General features: G+C 60.9%; 1 protein-coding gene across 2 annotated transcripts in view; it reads left to right on the top strand.

Moving 5' to 3' along the window:
* PIEZO1 (piezo type mechanosensitive ion channel component 1 (Er blood group)) overlaps positions 1-17,087 on the top strand; it is a 69,247-nt gene that overhangs the window by 28,021 nt on the left and 24,139 nt on the right. For both annotated transcript variants that reach the window (XM_074401311.1, XM_039474360.2), the window contains exons 2-5: positions 7,229-7,324; positions 14,949-15,071; positions 15,291-15,333; positions 15,486-15,624. In XM_074401311.1, the coding sequence (XP_074257412.1) occupies positions 7,229-7,324; positions 14,949-15,071; positions 15,291-15,333; positions 15,486-15,624 (401 nt within the window). The remainder of the gene's footprint in view (positions 1-7,228; positions 7,325-14,948; positions 15,072-15,290; positions 15,334-15,485; positions 15,625-17,087) is intronic.

Raw genomic sequence — 17,087 nt, 5'->3', positions numbered from 1 at the left:
ATGGGACAGTGCCACCCTTAGGTTGTTGGGAGGACCCAAGGAGGGTGATGCCACCAGCCACGGCAGCTGGCTCTGCTCCACCCCGCAGCCCAGCTCCCTCAGGGCCAGAAACCTCCAGGTTGTGGACTCCAATCCTCGGGCCCTCCTGCTTCCTAGATGAGGAAGCCCAGCCCTGGAGAAGGTCGAGATGGGATCTCAATCCAGCTCGTGGCACCACTGCCTTTTGGGGACCTCTTTCTGACCTCTCCGCCCTCAGCCCTTGTTCAAGCACCAGTCCCTCGCCCGTCCCCTGTGCCCACTGGGCCGTTGTTCCCTTCGGAGGCCTGTCCCTCGCCCGTCGCCTGTGCCCACTGGGCCATCGGTCCTTTGGGAAGTCTGTCCCCTACCTGCTGCTGGACGCAGAGGCTGCCCGTGTCCACACACTCTCGGGCGTTGTCACTGGGGCCTTTTAGCCGCACGGGAAAGCAGGCAGGTCGGGTGACTCTCCCCACCCCCACCCTGTGCGCCCCCCACGCACCCAGGGCCTGTGTCCAGTGCTCCTGCACTGCCAGCCCTCTCACATCCCCCTTCTCACACCCTGTGAACATCAAATCTTCCAGCGCCCCCGCCCTGAGGGCTCAACCTCCCAGTTGGTCTAAGCTGGAGTCTAAACCTGGAGTGCCCTCTGCCTGCCTCAGCCCTTCCCTTCCCTAGGGGCCCAGGGCCAGTGCAGCTCCCTGGACACCAGTTTTTATTTTCATTTGAGACGGGGTCTCGCTCTGTCACCCAGGCTGGAGTGCAGTCATGCATCTTGGCTCACTGCTCCTGCCTCAGCCTCCTGAGTAGCTGGGACTACAGGCATCCACCAGCACGCCCGACTGATTTTTGTATTTTAGTAGAGATGGGGTTTCACCATATTGGCCAGGCTGGTCTTGAACTCCTGACCTCAAGTGCTCTGCCCGCCTCAGCCTCCCAAAGTGCTGGGATTACAGGCGTGAGCCACTGCACCCGGGCCCAGCCACCAGTTTTTTATGGCACCCAGGCAGGTGTGGTTCCTGAGAACAGGGCCACACTGGAGATCCTACAGTCCATCAGCCCACCCAGCCCCCTCAGTGGTCAGTGCTGGTCAGACCCCGAGGCAGAATGACTGACTCCAGGTTGTGGAAGGGCCTCTTAGGATCCTTCTGGGCACCCAGGGCGGGGCAGGAGCCTCTGTGCCTAAGACTGAGCTCCCCGTGGACATCAGGCTGTGTGCGGGCGTCCTGCACAACCCCTGTGGCCTGGTGCCCGTGTGGAGTAGACAGTCACCCCGAGGGCGTGGACCACCCTCAAGGCTTCCAGATGGTGGTTGCAGAGCCGGTCCTCCCTGCCTGGTGTGTGACACCGTCCATGGCTGAGGACACCTCTGCTGCTCACTCCTGTGACCCTGGACCCACGTGCTGGACGACACCTGGATGCCAGTCCCCAGTCCTGTGCCTTCCCTGCAGTCCTGGTCCCTGGGAGGCCCCCAGGCTCTGCCCTATGTTGGGAACCCAGGAATTGCAGCCCTGACCCCTGGTCCCGGTTTCTCTTATATCAGGACCTGCTGGCCAGGTAACTCCTCAACCCCGTTGTCTTCTTAGATCTGCTGGTCCCGCCCAGTCCCACCTGTCGCTGCCTGAGGTGCTCCCTGAGGCCCGCTCTGCAGCTCCTGGCCTGGGGGCCCCTCCTCTCATGATGCTGCCTCCACTCTGCCCGCTTTGGAGGTGGGGGCTTTGAGGGTAGGTGGCAGTGTTCTGGGAAAAGTCGGTAGAAGCAAAGCACCCCCCAGATACTGAAGGAGCTGGGGAATCAGAGGAGGGAGACAGGAAGCGGGTTGGTATCGGGTGATTTGCTGGGGGGAGTTTAAGACAGATGCCCCTCGTGGTGTCGGCAGCCACTGGACAAGTGGAGCTCTGCACAGAAAACCCGACCTGGGGCTTGTATCCTGGGGAAAGTATCCATGACCTGGGAGGAATGTGCAGGTGACTAGAAGTGCCGAGGGCAGGGTGGCCGGGTTCCTGCTGCAGCAGCGGGTTAGTTTAGGAGGAAAATAGGCACCCCTATTTTTTTTTCTCCATATGAATGCCAGGGAATGGGTGTTCCTGCCTAAAGATAGTACATCAACTAGACAGTCTGAGGCATTCCCAGACCTGGGGTTTATCAGCGGGTTTGCATTTAAATAAAGTCACTCGTCCCTGCAGCCCGCTAGACCCACGCGTGCCATGGATGGGGTGGGGGGGGAGGGGCTTGGCTATTTGCTGTATCCTGGGCTGGCTCCATCTCATCTGCAAAATGGAGGTGACAGTCACGTTCCTTGCTTTGTAGGTGCCACAGGGTTATACAGGCCAGACCACCCAGCCCTGTGCCTGCACAAGAGGCCATGCTGATGTGATGGCCGGGCTGTGTCCACCCTCTGGTTAGGCTTCCTCCCTCCCTGGGTCTCGTCACAGCCCCCGCCAGGTATCCTTGGGCGTGAGGCCCCTCCAGCCCCAGCTTTCAGCTCCGTGCAGGTGTGGAGCAGGATGCATGCCAGGGCCTTGGCTCACACGGTGCCCCAGATTGCCTCTGCCCCTGTGGGTCCCGGCCGCCTGCCGGCACTGCCCTCAGCCTTTCTGCACCACTTCCTGCTCTCCGCCCGCACCGGCCTCCAGGCCGGCAGTGTGGCGTCACACACGGGCTGCTCTGCCGTTTCACGGAGACTCCCCACTCAAGGTGGTCTCAAAATCCTGGACTTGGAGTCTCCATGTGGCTCCTGGAGGGAGCTCACTCCAGCTTGGGGCAGATCAGAAGCTTGGATCAGGTGTCCACGTGTGAAGGCCCCACCCACTGGGGGCTTGGTTCAGCCCACTTTAGAGGAGGCCAGCCTCCCTCTCCATCATCACCAGGATCTAGGGTTCAGCGGGTCCTCCTCCCCCAGCGTGGATTTGGCCGGCTTCAGGAGTCTCATACCACGAGCTGCATCCTGGCAGGTGGCTTGGGCGGCTGACGTCACCTCAGCAGGTCTTCCTGTGGGCCATTGGGAGTGGGTGGGGTCCAGCCCTCTGTGTGGAATGTTCCAGTTGTGTGGCATGTGGTTCCGGCTACCACTATGTGGCATTTGTGGCGTTCCTGACCGGCACCCACTGAGATCAGAGGTCAGCCCAGCCCTCAGACACCCAGGGGCCGAGCTGCTGCCACGGGGGTTGCCTCTCCCCACCCACCCCGGCCACGCTTCCCTCAGCTGTAGGATGAGGGTCTGTGGATGGGTGATGGCTGGGTGCTCTGCTCCCTGAGGGGCTGGGTGTAGGGCATGAAGAGTTAGACGTGTGCCCGTGAGGCAAGGGGTCCGGCAGTCGGGAGCCACAGCTTTCTCTGACCCCTTCCCATTGCTGCTGACTCGGTAAAAGGCATGACCCCCACAGAGTCAGAGGCCCAGCGTGGGCCGCTCTTGATGGGAGTGTGGGAGCCTCCGGGCTGGGCTGGGCAGTCTCCTGTCTCCGCTCCTTGTATTGTGTCTGGCCCCACCTCCCTCTGGCAGAATTTCTTCCTTCTCTGACTGAGCCTGATTTGAGCTTCTGACCTGCCCTGAGTTGGAGCCAGCCTTGAAGGCCAAAAGAAACGCCACCTCCTCCGGGTAGCCTGTTCTGGTGTCTCCCCCTCTGGCCTTAGCCCACAACGTCACATTTGAGGACACATCAACACACTGAGACCAGCAGCATTTCTGGCTGCACAGACAACACACAACACAGATAGAAGGAGTGTTTCAAAAGCCCAGGCCTTGCAGCCAGGAGGTGTGGACCTGGGTCCTGGCCTTGCCCCTCTCCGAAGCTCCTCTCCTCTCCTCTCAGAGACCATCCCATCTAAAACTGGGGGTTTGAAGCACTGGCCGCTCCTCACTCCTTCCCTGGCAGTCAGATACTTCGACACCGAGGCCAGATAAGGGGAGGAGTGGTGGGCTGGGCTGTGACCCTGAGCTCCTCCTCACCCCACCCCTCAGGCCCTGTCTGCTTGGAGCTGGGAGATCAGCCAGGGCCCGCCTGTGTCAGCCCATCCCGAGTGAATGTGGGATGGTGGAATGTGGGGCTAAGCAGGCTTCTGCCCCCTGAGCCTTTTCCTCGTCTCTGCTGGTGGTGACCTCTCACCACCCAGGGCAAGCCTTTGCTGTCTGTCCGTCTGTCTACCATGTCCCAGATCCCAGACCAAGCCCTCTGCCTGGGGCGGCGGGGGGGGCTGCTGGGTATTGAATGAATGAATGAATGAACGAACTCTGGGAAGTGTTGCTGATCAGCCCAGGGCAGGCCTGTGGCAGTTACAGACCATGGCGAGTCCTGGTCTCGGGCAGCTCTGCTGCTGGGTGAGCTCTGCTGCTGGGTGACGGTGGGGCCTGGGGAACCCCTGCCGAGCGCCCCCCATGCCCTCCGTCGTCCTCTGCCCTCGACTCCAGGTTCCCCTCCGGCTCGGCCAGGGGCAGGGCAGTCAGGGAGGCCTTCAGCTCCGCCCCCTCGTCATCTATAGCCCCTGCACCTCACCCAGCCCCTTGCAGCCTCGGCCTCTGGCTTCTGACAATCCTTTGCAGATTTCAGGGGCTGGTTATTTTTTTATTCTGGCAAAATGTATATAAAATTTCCCATTTTATTGTTTGTTTCTTTTCTTTTCCTTTTTTTCTTTTTTCTTTTTTTTTTTTTTTTTTTTTGAGACAGTTTTGCTGTTGTCGCCCAGGCTGGAGTGCAGTGGGGCCATCTCAGCTCACCGCAACCTCCACTTCCCGGGTTCAAGTGATTCTCCTGTCTCAGCCTCCCCAGTAGCTGGGATCACAGCCGTGCGCCACCACGCCTGGCTAATTGCGTATTTTCAGTAGAGACGAGGTTTCTCCATGTTGGTCAGGCGGGTCTTGAACTCGCTACCTCAGGTGATCTGCCCTCCTCGGCCTCAGAAAGTGCTGGGATGACAGGCCTGAGCCACCACACCCAGCCTATCGTGTGTCATTTGGGTCACGTTTCGGGACGCAGCTCAGGAGCCTGAAGCATGTTCCCTTGTGCGGCTGTCACTGATGCCTGTCTCTAGAATGTCTTTGTTTTCCCGGAGGAAACTGCACCCAGGGCACCGCCTCCTACCCTCCCACAGCCTTGGAGTCTCGTGTCCTTCATCCCCGGACCCACGCTGCTGCCTCCAGGAGCCCTGCCTGGTGTCCACACTGCAGTAGGGCACCCTACCACGGGCTTTGAACCCATCCTTGGGACCTTGACCTCATTCAGCATTGAACGTTCCTGGCAGGTCAGACCATGAGCTCCTCTGAGCAGGGGCCGGCAGGACACATCCTCAGGGAAGGGGTTGACGGACACACGGACGGCTGCCACCTGGCTGGACAGGTGCAGAGGGGAGGCGCCCCCCTCTCTGTGGACAGGGCTGGGGCAGACACACCCGGCTGGGAAGCGAGCCCTGGAGAACAGAGAGGACTTGCAGAGCCTTTGCTGTGAGTGCGTTTTTCTCCCGTCTCAGCCAGCTCATACTGATTTTTTTTTATTAAAATGTATGATCGTCAAAACACTTCAGATTTCAAAGCATGGAGCCGATGGCTATGCTGGGTGTGTTAATGGGAGGAAGAGGGCACCTTCACTGCAGGGAGGGCTCCTGGGGCAGCTGGGCAGCTGTCGTGTCTGCTTCTGGGGAGGGTGGAAGGCGAAGTCAGTACAGTGAGAAGGGAGAGGCTCTGCTTGCTGAGTTTGCCACGAGCCCCTGGCCCTTCCAGGAGCACGCGTCAGCCCCACAGTACTGACAGGGAGACTGGGGCCTGGAGGCCCCATCAGGCTGAAAGGCCGGGCCTCCCGTGCTGGTTGGGTGGTGCCAGCATGGAGTGCTGGGGTCTCCCTCTGCCTGCGCCGCCTCTAACGTGCCTGCATTTTCCATGCCCCTGGTCTAGGGACTGAGGGGCAGGCAGGTGTCAAGGTGAGAGCTGGGCTGAGCCAGGCCTCACCTCCCTCCAGGAGACTTCCCAGGGCTCTTGTGGCACCAAGGATGGGGCGGATGGTGGTACACGTGGCCTCCCCTGGGCACGGAGGTGGACTGTGGAAGGACGCTGTTGCCTACTCCCTGGCTGGGGCTCTAAGGTTGTGGTGTGAGCAGCAGCCCGGGGTCTCACTTGGCTGTGGGTGTAAGCTCACTGTGGCCGCCTTCCTCAGCCTCCTGACTGCTGCTAGAGGGTGGGCTGGAGGGTGGGGGGCGGGGGCCGGGGGGCAGAGGGCGGAAGGTGGCCTGCTGGAGCCTCAGGCAGCATGCGATGCCTTTCCAGGCCCAGTGTCCTCCCTGGTGGCCTTGGAAAGGCTGAGTGGTCCCCCAGGGTCCTGGCAAGGGGTCCCATCCCTCACGTCCTGACAAATCTCATGTTCCTAGGAGGAAGCAGGCAGGCATGGCCTCCTGACTGCAGACCCCATCAGAGCAGCACAAGCGTCAGGGGAGAGCCCGGAGGGGAGCAGGGAGCTGTGTGGTTGGGGCCACAGGTGCAGGCGCGGCTGGGCTCTCAGGCTGAGGGTGGGAACCAGGCCCTGGGCCCCTCTGGGAGAGGCAGGAGGCACCCGCAGGACACAGCGTGGGGACTGCAGTCAGTGCAGCCGCGTACCACGTTTGGGCTGAGGGCGCGCCATGTCCCACTGCCCCATACCTGTTGGAGAGCTCCCAGATGGGTGCTGGGTGCAGGAATAGCATGTGTTCATTCGTTTGTTTGAGACGGAGTCTTGCTCTGTCACCAGGCTGGAGTTCAGTGGCGCAATCTCGGCTCACTGCAACCTCCACCTCCCAGGTTCAAGCGATTCTCCTGCCTCAGCCTCTCAAGTAGCTGGGATTACAGGCACCCACCACCACGCCTAGCTAAGTTTTGTATATTTAGTCGAGAAGGGTTTTCATCACGTCTGCCAGGCTGGTCTTGAACTCCTGACCTCAGGTGATCCCCCACCCCGTGGTCTCCCAAAGTGTTGGGATTACGGGCGTAAGCCACCACACCTGGCCCAAGAATAGCATTTATAAAGGAAGAAAAGCAAGGTAGGAAGATGGGTCACGACTTCAGCGCCCTGCACGGGAGGCTGGTGCCTATGTCATGCGTATGTGAGACGTGAATGGGGGTGCGAGGCGGCACTCACAGGTTACACGGCCTTGAGGGTGTGATGAGCTGGGCCGAGGGTGCACTGTCCTCCGGGGTGGGGACTGGTTGTCCTCTGTTGGCAATGAAGCTGAGCCCCGCCCCGTCTCCCCACAGCCTGCCTGCTCCGCTTCAGCGGGCTCTCGCTGGTCTACCTGCTCTTCCTGCTGCTGCTGCCCTGGGTGCCTGGCCCCTCCCGGCGCAGCCTCCAAGGTAAGCTAGGGGACCCCGCCCATATTTCCAGGGTGGGAGGGCCTGGGCATTCATTTGGGGCCAAAATTCATACAGCTTTCCTCACCTTTAACAGCCCGGGATGAAAGATGAGGGGTCCCGAAATTTTTTTTTTTTTTTTTGAGACAGAGTTTCACTCTTGTTACCCAGGCTGGAGTGCAATGGCGGGATCTCGGCTCACTGCAACCTCCGCCTCCTGGGTTCAGACAATTCTCCTGCCTCAGCCTCCTGAGTACCTGGGATTACAGGCACGCGCCACCATGCCCAGCTAATTTTTTGTATTTTTAGTAGAGACGGGGTTTCACCATGTTGACCAGGATGGTCTCGATCTCTTGGCCTCGTGATCCACCCGCCTCGGCCTCCCAAAGTGCTGGGATTACAGGCTTGAGCCACCGCGCCCGGCTTTTTTTTTTTTTTTTTTTTAAGGCAGAGCCTCACTCTGTCGCCCAGGTTGGAGTGCAGTGGCGCAATCTTGGCTCACTGCAACCTCTGCGTCCCAGCTTCAGGTAATCCTCATGCCTCAGCCTCCCAAGTAGCTGGGATTACAGGCATGCACCACCATGCCCAGCTACATTTTTTTTCTATTTTTAGTAGAGGTGGGGTTTTTGCCATGTTGGACTGGCTGGTCTTGAGCCCCTGACCTCAGGTGATCCGCCCTCCTTGGCCTCCCAAAGTGCTGGAATTACAGGCGTGAGCTTCCACTCCCAGCCATCAAAGTTTCTTATTTTCATTTGTAGACCCCAAGCTAAGCTCAGAATCTTTTCTCATCCGTGTTGCAGGGGCTATGGGGGTCGAGGGGGCTCATGGGGGTGGATTCCCTGTGTCCCTTGAGAGGCCACAGGGAGTGGGTGGGCCCCAAGTGCCCCTCAGGAAGCTCAGACCTGCTCCTGCAGGCTCCAGGCATGTTTCCTGGCAGCCTGGGAGCTTCAGCCTCCTTCACCGCCCTCCACTGTCCCCTGTGGGGTTGGACTCACTTGCAGGGGGAGAGCTGGGGCTCCTTTGGGAACCACGGCTGGATCTGAGCTGGGCCAGGACTGTGTTGCTCTCCCGTGTCCTCCGAACAGAGGGCAGCCAGGCCACGCGCCGAGCTGCAGCCTGGGCAAGGATGGTGGTGGCGGACCCTTTGTCACGTGACGTGCCACCCACCTGCCCTGTGGGGTCATGTCCATTATTGTACCAGCGTTTTAGGAGACCAGACTGTGGAGCAAACACTCAGGGACCTGTCCCCAAAGGTCATTGGCGAAACATGGGTGGGGCTGGGCCCTCTGCTGGCCTTGGGGTTTTGGAGGGTGAAGAGCCACTGAAAGGAAGGTCCCCAGGGAGGAGCAGGAGACCTTCCCCAGCAGAGGACCGAGTGGGCGTGGCTGCGGGACCAGGCAGGGAGACGCGCTCTTGGGCACTGCCCTTCTAGGAGGTGGTGGAGGCAGCAGGCTTGCTGCGTTTTTCCAGGGCACTCTGGGGAGGATCTGCTTCCTCCTCCAGCTGATCCAGGTGCCTGCCTTCCTGGGATGGGGCCTCTCCCTCCATCTCCAGAGCCGTGGGGTGGCATCATCACACCCCCAATCCTGTTCCCTCTCCTCCTACAGTAACCCTGTGGCTGTATCCTGTCTGCCTGCCCGGCTAATCCAGGCCAGCCTCTCTGGGTAAAGATCAGCTATAGGGCAGCCCCCCTTTCCTCTCCTGCCTGGACTCCGCCTCCCCTCTGCCTTCAAGCTCCTGCCATCAGAGGTTCTGAGGACTGGGACGCAGGCGTCTTTGGGATCCCTTGTTCTGCCAGCTCCAAGTAGAAGGTTGCCCTCTGGCCTTTCAGCGTCTGGCTCTAAGCATCCCACGGGGTTCCTCCTAGCTCAGGGTGCTTTGAGGTGGGCAGTTTTTTTTTTTTCTTTTTTCTGAGACAATGTTACACCAGAGCGCGTTACAAGGAAAGCGCCACGCTGAGTTCCAATTGAGAGTCATTTATTGCTGGTGACTGAGAGTCAGCTCAAGCTGAAAACCTCTCGGCCCGAGGAAGGGCCTTGATTCCTTTTTATACCTTGCTTAAGAAAGGGGAGGGGAGGAGCCTTGCTGAAGTGGAGTTTACAGAAGCAGAGCAAGCAAGTTAGATGAGGAGCCTGGTGACCAGGAGGCAGGAGGCTCCCATGATTGCTGGTTACCAAGGCGGGTATTCTGTACTTGCCATGCAATCAATCAAGAGGGTATTCACAATAGCAGGTGGGTCTGCCAAGCAGGATATGCTTACAGTGGTTATATGCCTCTAGAGTTCTAAGCACAGCATGACCCAGCACAGTAGCATGACCCAGGTAGGCACTAAAGGAAGAAATGGCGGGAAGCGTGAGGTGAAGGTTAAGATGGAGTCTGTCCGGCTTTCAGGGAGATGGAGTCTGTCAGGCTGACATAGGGTAGGTTAGCACAATGGAGTCTCACTCTGTCACCCAGGCTGGAGTGCAGTGATGTGATCCCGGCTCACTGCAACCTCCACCTCCCGGGTTCAGGCAATTCTCGCACCTCAGCCTCCCCAGTAGCTGGAATTACAGGTGCCTGCCATCATGCCCAGCTAATTTTTGTGTTTTATTTTGTTGTTTTCTGAGATGGAGTCTCGCACTGTCGCCCAGGCTGGAGTGCAATGGCACAATCTCGGCTCACTGCAACCTCTGCCTCCCAGGTTCAAGCAATTCTCCTGCCTTAGCCTCCTGAGTAGCTGGGATTACAGGTGCCTGCCACCAGGCCCAGCTAATTTTTTTGTATTTTGAGTAGAGATGGGGTTTCACTGTGTTGGCCAGGGTGGTCTCAAATTCCTGACCTCGTGATCCATCTGCCTTGGCCTCCCATAGTGCTGGGATTACAGGCAGGAGCCACTATGCCCAGCTAATTTTTGCATTTTTGTGGAGATGGGGGTTTTACCATGTCGGCCAGGCTGGTCTTGAACTGCTGACCTCAGGTGATCTGCCCACCTTGGCCTGCCAAAGGGCTGGAATTACAGGCATGAGCCACTGCACTCAGCCTTTGGTTTTTGTTTTTTTTTAAGGCAATGGTGCCATCACAGCTCACTGAAGCCTCCACCTCCTGGGCTCAAGCGATCCTCCTGCCTTAGCCTCCCAAAGTGCTGAGATTACAGGTCGAGTCACTGTGCCCAGCACAGGCACTGATCTGGATCACGGGTACAATTCAGGGGTGCAGAGAAGCATTTTGGGGAGGGGCCCAGTGTGGCCGAGTGCTGGGAGACACTGGAGCCCCAGGTCCAAACCCCTCCAGGATGTGTGGCTGGGGCTGGGTGGGCATCTCCCCATCGTGGTCCCCATCCCGGGCCTTCCTTTTGCTCTGTGGAGCTGGCTCTATCTGTTCCCAGGCCCTTGGCATTGTGTTCTGTAAATATTTCAGGCCCCAGGCGCGATTGGAAACAGTTTAATCAGCAGTGGGAGAGGGCAGGCACCCGGCCAGGCCAGGAGAGGAGCGGGGGTGGGAAGATTTGGAGAGGCCCAGGAGGACTTCCCTGCCTGAGCCTCCTCAGAGGCCCTTCGGGGACAGAGACACTGCCCAGTTTTCCGGGAGGGAGAGGGGAAAGTGTGAGGCTTGCCCGAGCCTCGTGCCCAGGGCTGTATGATCTGTGCAGCTGCTGGGCTTGGCGTGGCCCTGCTGGAAGGTTTGACGCCATCTGGTCCTGGATCCCCTCGCAGGCGTCAGCCTGACTCTCGGGGGTCTGGAGGTTGAGCTCAGACTCAGCAGGGAGGAGAGGACAGGGGCTGGGGCTGCAGGCAGAGCCGTAGGGGTTGACTCCCAGAGACCCGCATGTTATTTAAAGACTCAGAGAAGCCCCATCCCTGTCTTAGGATGAAACCTACCTCCAGGACTGACCCTGCTGTCAGGAGAGAAACCACTCCCACCTCTTACCATGCCCCTGCAGGGAGGCTCTGCCACCCTCCCAGCCTCACTCGTCAACCTGGTGTGGTCTCCATCCTCTGTCTCAAAAGCCCCCCTCTCGTGGCCCCATCCCACAGCTCAGCCCTAGCTCAGTAGGTGGCTGGGCCTCATGGCTGAGCCTCAAGGCTCCCTGGGTCCCTTGGCTGGTAGGTCAGGCTCTCGGAGGGCTCCCATGCACACTCCACAGATCAAACTCGGAGGGTTGCACGCTCCCCAGTGATCAGGCCCAACCCTTGTCCAGCAGGTGCAGGGAGCAGGTGCGGGGAGCAGGTGTGGGAGATACCTGCAGACCGTTCCTCAGCAAGCTGCCGTGGTGGGCCCCTTTGCAGGCTGTGCAGGGGTCTGAGGGCTGCAGCTCTGGGGGAGGTCCATGCTCTGTGAGCCATCCAGTCCGAGGCCCTGGGGCCTCCTGCCCCTTCCTGTTTCCTCCTGAGAGCTCTGCAGGCTGGAGCAGCCGGTGCCCCACACTTCTGTTTTTTTGAGAGAGACGCATCTCTATCACCAGGCTGGAATGCAGTGGCATGATCTCGGCTCACTGCGACTTCTACCTACCAGGTTCAAGCGATTCTCCTGCCTCAGCCTCCCAAAGTCACTGGGATTACAGGTGCCCACCACCACACCCAGCTAATTTTTGTGTTTTTGTTAGAAACAGTTTCACCATGTTGGTCAGGCTGGCGTTGAATGCCTGACCTCAGCTGATCCACCTGCCTCGGCCTCACAAAGGTGTGAGCCACTGAACCTGGCCCCCTGCACCTTTTTCTGGGTGGGCAAGGGCTGTGCTGAGCCCTTCCCCAGCCGTGGATGGGGGTGGCAAGAACAGTCAGCTCCCCACAGGCTCGCTCCAACAGCGAGCGGATGGGCCGGGGCCACACAGTGGCTCGGGAACAAAGGCTGATGGGCGGCTGCCGGCCGGAGCGGGGCGTGTCCCTGACCTGAGCCTCCTCTCACTCCCTTTCCCAGGATGGGGCCACTGTGAGCTGGGCCGTGGCTTTCGGGGTGTGTCCTGCCAGGAGGGAGTGTGAGTAGGGGAGGGAGACCCCACTGGGTCTCCTGGGCTCCTGGAAGAGGCAGCACTGGGTCCCTGAGAAGGTGGCTTCATCTCCATCCCTGGCTGGGCCCGGCTTTCCCAGCTCTGCATTTGGGGGTGGGACCTGCAGGGGGAGAGTGAGGGGGTGGGCAGGGACAGGGGCTGCAGGTGGAAGAATGCACAATGCCACACGACCCTTGAGGTCACGCTCTCTGCAGGCCTGGGTGTGCGTCGGAGAAGAGGGCCAGCTCAGGGCGCCCCTCAGCCTCTGTGACTGCCCGCCCCATGCAGGTCAGCAGGGCACATCCTGGCTCCCTCCCCTCTCCAGCAGCGTCTCTTCTTGGGGACAGGCTTCCCATTCCGGGGTGCCTCGCAGACTCTCAGCTCCCTAATCTGATCGGGCCCAGCCGTGGTAACCTGCGCAGAGCAGGATGTTCTGGCCACCCGAGAAGTGAACCAGGAAGGAGGAGGACAAAGGGGAGGCAGTGACGTCCCAGGTGGAGCCAGAGACGGATGTCCTGGACCGCAGTTGTGCAGGGCAAGGCGGGCGGGCGGAAGCCAGGTGCCCCAGAGCCCCTCCCTGCTCAGGGGTCTCTGGTCAGGCACTTTCCTCCTAGGCTGGTGGTTCCTGTGTGCTGGGAGCCCAGCAGCCCGGGCACTCAAGGACCCAGACCTGCTCTCGTTGCCTGGGGTCCTCGCCAGCCCCAGCAGGAGCCCTGCGGGTATCCGTGTGTAGAACTCAAAATGCCTTCTGCAATACCGTGTGTGCGGAGTGTCCAGTGCCACAGGGGCCCCCGCTGGCGCGGTTGCTTCAGCATCAGGCTGGAGGGTGCAGTGAGCAGGACTCACAGCCCAGTTTCCCAGGCCGGCCTGGCAGGGGCCCATTCCCCGGGTCAGTGGTTTGATGTAACCCCATGGTGACCCTGCCATACAGAAGCAGGAATATGGGACGCCCATCTGGTGCCCCTGTCTGCTGCCCCTCTGCTGCCAGACTTGTGCTCTGCTTAAGGGGGTCTGGGGTAGCAGGTGTGAGCCTGGCGTGGAGGTTCTGAGCGGGGCAGTGAGGCCGGGCCCCTGTGGGTTCAGGGTAGGGAGGCCCTGGAAGGTCCTGTCCTCTAGGAGTCCTGCTCTGGAGGTGGCAGCTCGTGTCTGTGTGGCGGCTGCAGCCTCCCTCCCTGGCCTCTGTTTTCCATTCCTCCTCTTTCTCATCCCTCCCACCCTCCACAGGTCAGAGGTCATAGCTGCAGGGTCAGCAGGTCAGGGCCTGGGGCAACCTCAGGAAGGTGCGAGTGTGGGAAGCTGGTCCAAACCTGCCTCGCCTGCGGACAGGGAATCCCGGGCGTCCGAGTGCTGTCTGGCTGTCAGGCTCCGTGATGAGCAGGGCAGGTCCCTCGGCCATGGGTCACAAGCCATTACTCCAGGAAGAGGGCCCCAGTGTCCGAGGCCAATCCCAAGTCTGTCACCTGACACCGATTGTGCCTGAAAAACTGAAGAGAGTGGACACAGGCCTTGTGTTTGCACTCTGAGGCTGAGAGAGGGCAGGTGTGGTGGTGACATTCACCACCTCGGATCCAGACCAGAGCCAGACCCAGACCCTCGCTGTCCCTGAGCTGCAGGAAGCCATGAGAAGGGCCCAGGCTCTTCGGAATTTTCTATGGCTGGGAGTGGCCAGTGGTGCAGGAGTCGCAGGCCCAGGATGAGGGTGTGAAGGCTCCTGCCGGAGGGCGCAGGGGCGGGAAAGAAAGCTGTCCACAGCCCTGGGGTCAGGACTCAGAACCTGGTGGGCCAAGGACTTTGGTCCTGACTCGTGCTGGAGAGTGAGCTGTCCACATGCACTCAGAGAGCAAAGGAGAGGCCAGGGCTCCCAAGTGCCCCCAGCCACAGGCTGCGCCCGCCCAGCCCCCACCCAGCCCCCGCCCTGCAGCCCAAGGCCTCCCTGCTGGGGGTCTGAGTCCAGCGGGGCCACGGGGAGCTGGGAAGCTGGGAGCAGGACAAGGCTGCTGGGGAACCTGATGGTGCTGCCACCTCCTGCCAGGCACAGGTACACAGAGAGAGAGACAGGGTACCAGGCAGGTGGCTGAAATGCCAGGCCGGCTGTAGTCACTCAGTACCACACATAGGGACACACTTCTCCTTGCAGCCTCAGCCCCAGGGAGGCAGCTGCATGCCCCACTTCTCAACAGCCCTCCTGGCCCCGCACCCGCACCACTCTGGCCACGGCCTATCAGGGGCGCTCCCGGTGCCTCAGCCTCCATCCGACTGTGGCCCCCATGGGGTGAGGTGGAGCTGCTCACCTCTCCCTGTGTTTATTTCCTCTGCTTCCACAGCTGAGCAGTGGCAGGGCTTTGCTGGATGAGCCAGCAAAGCCCCGGTGGTAACCCCCGAGCCTGGGAGGCCTTTTCCTGCCTGGGGCCCGAGACCCATCCTGCTGCCACCCCCAGGAAGATGCCTGCCTCCTTGTCAGAAGAGTGAAAAGAGCGAGCCCAGGGAGGTGTGGGGAGTGGGGCTGGCCTGCCTGCCTGCCGGGGTCCTGAGTCCGTGCCTGGCGTGCGTCTCGGGCCTCTGGCTGTGGCCTGGCTGGGGGCTCCTGTTAGCCTGAGCGGCCTGGGCTGCTGGCTCCTCCACATCCCACGTCCCGCCTCACCCGCCTGCTCTGCGCAGGTCACACGGGCCGTCTCCTGCGGGCGCTGCTGGGCCTCAGCCTGCTCTTCCTGGCGGCCCATGTCACCCTCCAGATCTGCCTGCACACCGTGCCCCACCTGGACCAGCTCCTGGGACCCAGCTGTGAGTCGCTGAGGGTGTGGGGCAGGGAGAGCCATCCTGGGGGTCAGGGAGAGGCCCTGCGGTGACCTCTAGTCTCCTGGGTGAGCAGGTCAGGAGGTGGGGTCGACTCAGCCTGAGTCATGTCTGAACCGGACGGTGCAGGTGAAATGCCCGGGGGTGACCAGGCCATGGTGCTGGCAGAGCAGACCCTGACCTGGATTCCCCCATCTTTCTCTGCAGGCAGCCGCTGGGAGACTCTCTCGAGACACATAGGGGTCACGAGGTAAGACGCCCACACCGCCCCCCGGCCCGCCACCTGCAAACCTCCCTTGGGGATTTCAGGCCCCTGGAGGGGCAGGGAGGACTCAAGCCCCACACGCTCCCACCCCAACCCATCCTCCTGATCTGAGTATGGCCGCTCCCTGCTGTCCACAGGCTGGACCTGAAGGACGTCCCCAATGCCATCCGGCTGGTCGCCCCTGACCTGGGCATCTTCGTGGTCTCCTCCGTCTGCCTCGGCCTCTGCGGGCGCCTCGCAAGGAACGCCCGGCATGGCCCACGTGCGCGGGAGCTGGTGAGGGCAGCTGCATCTCCCGTGCGTCGGAGGGTCTTTCGAGAGCCATGGTCTCAGCCATTCTGAAGGCATTTTAATCTTTTTTACACAAATGTAGGCTTTTGTAAGTTAGTGTTAAAGAGGGGAGGAAGTTCTGAGTCCTCCACACCGGCACCCCGGGCCCAGCCTGTGCTGTCATCCGTCCAGACCGTTTCTGCCCGGCCGGGCCTGCCTCTGGTCAGAAATCTCCACGCCCGAGACGACATCTGTGCCCCTAGAAACTCTTCATGGGGGGATGATTTGGGGCCATACAATGGTGGGAACCCACAGTGCTGAGTGGGTCTGGCTGGAGAGCCCCTGCAGACTGGCTGAGAAGGGGCGGCCTCCACTGGCCCATGCGTGGACAAGCAAAGAGGGCTGTCGGCCCCCAGAGCCATAGGCCTAAAGCAGGGCCTCTGTCCTCAGAGGGCCAGGCCTTGGAGTGACTTGGCAGTCTGGCCTGGGGGATCTCTCACCTACGGCTGCTTCCCACTCCCACGGGCAGGGTGTGAGCTGGGGCTGCAACACTCCCATAGACTGCTCAGCCTTCCTGCCCCTGCCCGGCCTCACACTCCCTCCCCCGGCTCAGCCAGGATTTATGGCCATCTGGGTGTCCTGGCCCAAGAACTCCCTGCCCCCTCCCAGCGTCTGCTCATTAGACAGCTGATGCTTGCCAGGCACGTGGGCCTGGACTTCCAGGTGCCCCGAGAGGGAAAGGGGCTCCCCAGCCACACAGTGGGTCGGGTGCACCCACTCAGCCTGCAGAGCTGGCCTGCCCTCCTGCCTGTCCTGTCCCCACCCCACGGGGCAAGGCTGGCACCTGAATTTCAGAGGCTGGAATGGGGGCCTGGAGGTCAAGTGGCATTTCTGGGCATTCGCGGGGGTCCCACCATCATCGAGGCTGTGGTGCTGCGTGTCCCTCAGGCGCCCCACCCCTCCCTCAGCCCCTCCATGCTGGCGAGGGCACGGGGCACCAGCTTCCTGGAACTCAGATGCCGGGAAGGGGCTGGGTGGCCGGACTCTGGTCATCTTGCTGTGATGGGATCCTGAGCGGGCGGCCAGTTTGGACAGACTTCAGAGTGAGGTGGGGGGCCTCACTCAGGGCACCTGCAGGGCACAGTTCCGGATCTAGGAGCCCCCTGCCCCGGCCTGGCAGGGCCCCCGGGCACATGGCTCCGGGCAACCCTCACTCCCACACATGGGCAACATGCACATGTGTGTAGCCATGTAGCAGCTGTGCCAGCCAGCCAGCCCTAGGGGCACCGGCCCCTGGAGGGGGTAAGGGGCGTCTGCAGCGTCACTGCAGTGCGGGGGCCCAAGTCAGGGCTGGGCGGAGGCCTCTCACCTGTCCTTCCACAGCAGCCGCTCTGTTCTTTCCACTCCCAGAATCGCTCATTTTTCACAGCTCTGCTCGGAAGATTTCCCAGAGCCGGGGCCAGGCTGTG

This window comes from Saimiri boliviensis, chromosome 1 (assembly GCF_048565385.1).
Source record: "Saimiri boliviensis isolate mSaiBol1 chromosome 1, mSaiBol1.pri, whole genome shotgun sequence".
NCBI lineage: Eukaryota > Metazoa > Chordata > Mammalia > Primates > Cebidae > Saimiri > Saimiri boliviensis.
This window is presented reverse-complemented; position numbering and strand designations above follow the sequence as displayed.